Here is a 5,959-nt window from a genome sequence, read left to right as displayed (position 1 = left end):
CAAATTGGTTTCCTTCAATAATGAATGATATACCAATACCCTAAAAAATAAAATAATAATAATAATAAAATTTTTTTCCTTTTAAAAAATAATATTTTAATTAAAATTAATTTTTTATTTAATATTTAAATTAAAAAACCTCTCACCTTCTTTCACTATGATTTTTTGTTTTTTTCACAATAGAATACAATAATTTTGATTAAAATGAAATAATTATATGCCATTTAAAATGTCAAAACTACCAAATAGCTCTGTTAACACATAAGAGCTAAGTAGATGAGAATGAGAGCATGTTTTCAATTCTTCACAATATCATCTTCGGAAGAGGTTTAAAATCTTAATTCTATAACTTTCCCTAACAGAATTGTCTTCCGTAAGACATATATATGATTTATAAAAAAGAAGGAAAAAATGTGTGTTATTTTAAATGATGTAAAATTATGTTATTTAAGAAAGAGATAGATAAAGAGGAGAGAGAGTTGACAAAAAAAAATAAAGATGTGGGTCCCACTTCTTTATAAAAGTGAAATGATATAAGTTGTATCGTTCAAAAGGATAAATATTTTTTTCAAAAAAAGAAAATAGCAAACACTAATCCCTAATAATAATAATAATAAACAACACACAAAAACAAAAACAATAATTTATTCAATTCAAACGCGGGCCCGTCGCCCGGGCAAAAGACACCGCCTTTACGCGCTGTACACAGCACAACACACTCTAATCTCTAATTTAATAAATTAATTAATCTGGAGACCAAATAATAGTTATAACAATAATAAATAAATGCGATTATTATTATTTAAATGAAATTCGATTATTATTGATATTATTATTATTATTCTTTTTGTATTATTTTTTTTGTTAACGTGTGCTTTTAGATAATATTTGTTATTATTAATTTTAATTCGAGTCCAGAGCTTGTGATTGTAACCGCTGTTGGTGTTGCTTCTTCTTGTTGTTCAGTTCAGTACGCTCTGACTCTCTCTCACTCACTCTCTTCAGCTCCTTATCTGTTTCGTTCCTTTAGATCTCATCTCAGATTTCAGGTAATTATGTTAATCTGATCTCCGATTCGATTTATTTATTTTTTATTTTTGAATTTTGAATTTTTGTTTGGGCGTTTTTGGATTTCGTTTTGCTCTTATCCCAATCGTACTAGGGTGATTTGATTCGTTGGTTTTGTTGTTTGTTTGGATTATGATCGAATTGGATGCGTTTTTGTATTGACTCGTATTCGATCTGTGATTTTCTCTCATCGGTTTGAATCTATGGCCGGTTTTAATGGTCAATTTGGATTAGATGAGACATGAAGGGCACAAAATCAGTTGTCTGAGACAACGCGGCTTGTGGCCACAACACCTGTATTTCCTATGCACTTGATGACAGATTTACGTAGTTTTATGTTTTCATGTTAACAAGTTATCCAGAGATAGAAGAAAATTGATCTTTTGACACATATGAACTAGCTGCCTCGTTTTCAACTAATCAAAGAACATATAGGGCATATGCTACTTTGAGAAATTCAATTTAGATATAGATTTCTGCAGGCTGTCTTTTTCCTGCTTCGTTCCGGGGTCTTATATGATGTTATATCTGCTTTGTTTTCCTGCTTGAATGATATTGGTACAGTATGACTTCTCAACTCGCTGGCCATTTAGTTGATTTCTGGATCTGGGATTGGGGTAATTTAATAAAAACTTTATTCTTCAATGGATTCATTGCCTTGGTTTTTTTTTTTTAATTGAATTTTCAATTTTCAGTGAAAATTTAAGAGCTAATTGATTTGTGCCATTAGGTATAGCATGGCAATGGAAGTTACCCAGGTGCTTTTGAATGCTCAATCCATTGATGGTACCGTACGGAAGCATGCTGAAGAAAGTCTGCGACAATTTCAGGAGCAAAACCTTCATGGTTTCCTGGTCTCTCTCTCCGGAGAGTTAGCAAGTGAAGACAAACCAGTTGAGAGCCGAAAGTTGGCAGGTTTGATACTTAAAAATGCATTGGATGCCAAGGATGAAAACAGAAAGCGGGAATTGGTTCAGAGATGGTTGTCACTGGATTCTGCAGCAAAGACCCAGATTAAGTCATGCTTGCTGCAAACACTCTGTTCTCTTGTGCCTGATGCTCGGTCAACGGCAACTCAAGTTATTGCTAAAGTTGCAGGAATTGAACTTCCTCAGAAACAGTGGCCTGAGCTGATAGGGTCACTTTTATCAAATATTCATCAAGTTCCTGCTCATGTCAAGCAAGCAACTTTGGAGACTCTGGGATATTTGTGTGAGGAAGTCTCTCCTCAGGTTGTTGATCAAGACCATGTAAATAAAATACTCACTGCTGTAGTTCAAGGTATGAATGCATCTGAAGGGAACAATGATGTTAGGCTTGCTTCTACTAGGGCATTATATAATGCTCTTGGATTTGCTCAGGCTAATTTTAGCAATGATATGGAGCGTGATTATATCATGAGAGTTGTTTGCGAGACAACTATGTCCCCTGAAGTAAAAATACGACAGGCTGCTTTTGAATGTTTGGTATCAATTGCAGCCATGTATTATGAGAAATTGGCTCCTTACATCCAGGATATATATAACATCACAGCAAAGGCTGTTAGGGGTGATGAGGAGCCTGTTGCTCTTCAAGCCATTGAATTTTGGAGTACAATTTGTGATGAGGAGACTGATATCTTGGAAGAATATGTGGGTGATTCCAATGGAGACCCTGATATACCTTGTTTTTATTTTATCAAGCAAGCTCTTCCTGCACTTATCCCTCTACTGTTGGAAACATTACTCAAACAAGAAGAGGATCAGGATCTGGATGAAGGAGCATGGAATATTGCAATGGCAGGCGGTACATGCCTTGGTTTAGTTGCTCGTACTGTTGGAGATGATATTGTGCCACTGGTAATGCCCTTCATTGAGGAGAATATTACAAAACCAGATTGGAGACAGAGGGAGGCTGCCTCTTATGCATTTGGCTCTATCTTGGAGGGGCCTTCCCCAGACAAATTAGCACCTCTTGTTAATCATGCTTTACCATTTATGTTAAGTGCTTTAGTGAAGGACCCAAATAACCATGTGAAAGACACCACTGCTTGGACTTTGGGACGAATGTTTGAATTTCTTCACAGTTCAATTATCGGTACACCAATTATTAATGAGGGAAACTGCCAACAGATTATTACAGTTCTCCTTCAGAGCATGAAGGATGTTCCCAATGTTGCTGAGAAAGCCTGTGGTGCTCTGTATTTTCTCGCCCAAGGTTATGAGGATGTTGTACCAACATCTCCTCTAACTCCCTTTTTTCAGGAAATTGTTCAATCCCTTCTCACTGTTACCCACAGAGAGGATGCTACAGAATCACGATTGAGAACTGCAGCATATGAAACATTGAATGAAGTAGTAAGGTGTTCAACAGACGAAACAGCTCCTTTGGTGTTACAACTAGTTTCTGTCATCATGGTGGAGCTGCACAAATGTCTTGAGTTACAAAATCTTTCATCTGATGAAAGAAAAAATCAGAGTGAACTGATAGGCCTTCTTTGTGGATGCTTGCAAGTAATTATTCAGAAGCTAGGATCTTCAGAACCTACTAAATATGTCTTCTTGCAGTACGCTGATCAGATAATGGGTCTATTCTTCAGGGTCTTTGCTTGTAGAAATGCAACTGCACACGAGGAGGCCATGCTAGCAATTGGAGCCCTTGCCTATGCGATAGGCCCTGATTTTGCAAAATACCTGCCTGAATTTTACAAGTTTCTGGAGATGGACCTTCAGAATTTTGAGGAGTACCAAGTTTGTGCTGTCACTGTCGGTGTGGTAGGTGACATATGCAGGGCATTGGAGGATAAAATACTGCCATACTGTGATGGGATTATGACACAACTTCTCAAGAATTTGTCAAGTGATAATTTGCACCGTTCTGTGAAGCCCCCACTATTCTCATGCATTGGTGATATTGCTCTTGCAATAGGAGATAACTTTAATAAATACTTAATGTATGCAATGAACACACTACAGCTTGCTGCAGAGATGTACGCCCACACAACTGGTTTTGACGATGAAATGACAGAGTACATTAATTCTTTGAGAAATGGGATATTAGAGGCATATTCTGGGATTTTTCAAGGGTTTAAGAATTCATCAAAAACCCAGCTCTTGATTCCTTATGCCCCTCACATCCTCCAGTTCTTGGATAGCATATACATGGAAAAAGACATGTGAGAAAGGACAAAAAATTCTTTTTTCTTTTCAGTTTTTTCTTTGTAATATATTCATAATTTTTGGTGACTTTGTTGCCTTTTTTAATGCAGGGATGAAGTGGTTATGAAAACAGCAATTGGAGTCCTTGGAGATCTAGCTGATACACTTGGAAGCAATGCAGGTTCTTTGATACAGCAGTCTTTGTCTAGCAGAGAATTTTTAAATGAATGTTTGACCTCAGAAGATCATTTGATTAAAGAATCTGCTGAGTGGGCCAAGTTGGCTATAAATCGTGCAATATCTGTTTGAGGTTCATGAGTTAGCATATCCTTTGTCATAAACTACCTGCATGCATTTGGGTGTGTCGAGGTGGGTCTTGGAATTGCATGTGTCGAATTGTCTCCATGGTCAGACAGCTGAAGGTATCAGTCTGAAGGTCTTCAAGTTGTCACTAACTCTTGCATCATCACCAATGCATCACTGACTTTTGCATTTGCACCATTGAGTCCAGTTCTGTCAAGAGGAAGAAGGTAGGGATGAATTTGCAAATGTGGGTACAGGCCTTCATGAGACATGTAATTGGTTGGATAGCTGAGGGTAGGTAAATGATTCATCATTGAGGAACTAGCTACTCCTAATTGGATGTTGGGTTTGGATTTGATATTGTTAGAAGTTAAACCCATTTTAGCCTGAAAATTGTTTTTTCCTGAACTGGTCATGGGTTATTTGAATGGATGGATTCACAGGATTGAACTGGTTTTCATCAACACCAGCCAAGTGCTTTGTTTCAAGAGAATCTCTTCCTTTTTCTCACTTTTAACCCTGCATCTTCTTGGATTATTTTTTTCATCGTCCCATTGTGTATAATTGTCCCTAGGTTGTTTGTCATCCATATTAATTTTTCTCTCCATACTTGTTTTTCTGGGCTGGGGGTCGTTTGTTATTGTTGACACAGGATGGGAAAGATTACATCCTACTCGCATTATGCATTTTTTTTTTTTTTATGTCAGATGGTTTCGTAGGTCAAAACTCATCATGCATTCATGAAATCACCAACCCTTTCTTTGTTTTATGTTGCTTTTGAAATGTGTATGTAAATCATATATTATGTTGTGACGCTGTCAAAAGAACCAATAGAGCGCGGTGGATTGTTGTTTCTCTTGTTGGAAGGCAGTCGTCTGGGTTTAGCCTGTACTCGTTATCTTTTTCTTCTCTATATAAAAGTTTGTGAATTTTGTTGCACTTGGGCATTTTGCCATTTTTCCTGTATATCTTACAATGATTTGGTCAATGGTGATATGAATCTATTTGTTACTAAGATAAAATTGTATAATAATGTTGTTTGCCTACTTTCATAGGCGGTTTTCAAATTCCAAATTTGGGGATGAACACCCTGATGATTACTGTTAATTCTCGTACTTGACTATTTATTTGTGTAATTGCTTCAATATTTAGTTGACCGGGATGTTATGAGTATCAGGGAATGAACTATAATAAACTTGAAAAACAATTCGGAAGTAGTTATGTATATGTAATTTCTTTCTTATAGTTATTATTCCCATATCAATTTTGGGGTGCACTGGTGCTGCAAGTTATATTTCATTCAAATATTTACATTTTGCTCCCTGCTCACCAGAAAAACAGTATTTTGTAATGAAAATATTTATTCCTGCAAGTGATGAAATGATTCATAAAATATTTTGTTATTCAAATTAAAATCTTTACTCCTTTTTGTCAGATTGTTCATTTACGTC

At 36.2% G+C, this 5,959-nt stretch overlaps 1 protein-coding gene across 1 annotated transcript; it reads left to right on the top strand.

Moving 5' to 3' along the window:
- The first annotated feature begins 915 nt into the window (after positions 1-915).
- On the top strand, positions 916-5,450 carry LOC133317780 (importin subunit beta-1). The gene is made up of 3 exons (XM_061519660.1): positions 916-1,049; positions 1,799-4,222; positions 4,316-5,450. The coding sequence occupies exons 2-3, from the start codon at positions 1,806-1,808 to the stop codon at positions 4,512-4,514; spliced, it is 2,616 nt and encodes an 871-aa protein (XP_061375644.1). The 5' UTR covers positions 916-1,049; positions 1,799-1,805; the 3' UTR covers positions 4,515-5,450.
- The last annotated feature ends 509 nt before the right edge of the window (positions 5,451-5,959 follow it).

This window comes from Gastrolobium bilobum, unplaced genomic scaffold, assembly GCF_033153095.1.
Source record: "Gastrolobium bilobum isolate Gb01-03AN ecotype WA unplaced genomic scaffold, APGP_CSIRO_Gbil_v1 utg1481, whole genome shotgun sequence".
In the NCBI taxonomy this organism is placed as follows: domain Eukaryota; kingdom Viridiplantae; phylum Streptophyta; class Magnoliopsida; order Fabales; family Fabaceae; genus Gastrolobium; species Gastrolobium bilobum.
This window is presented reverse-complemented; position numbering and strand designations above follow the sequence as displayed.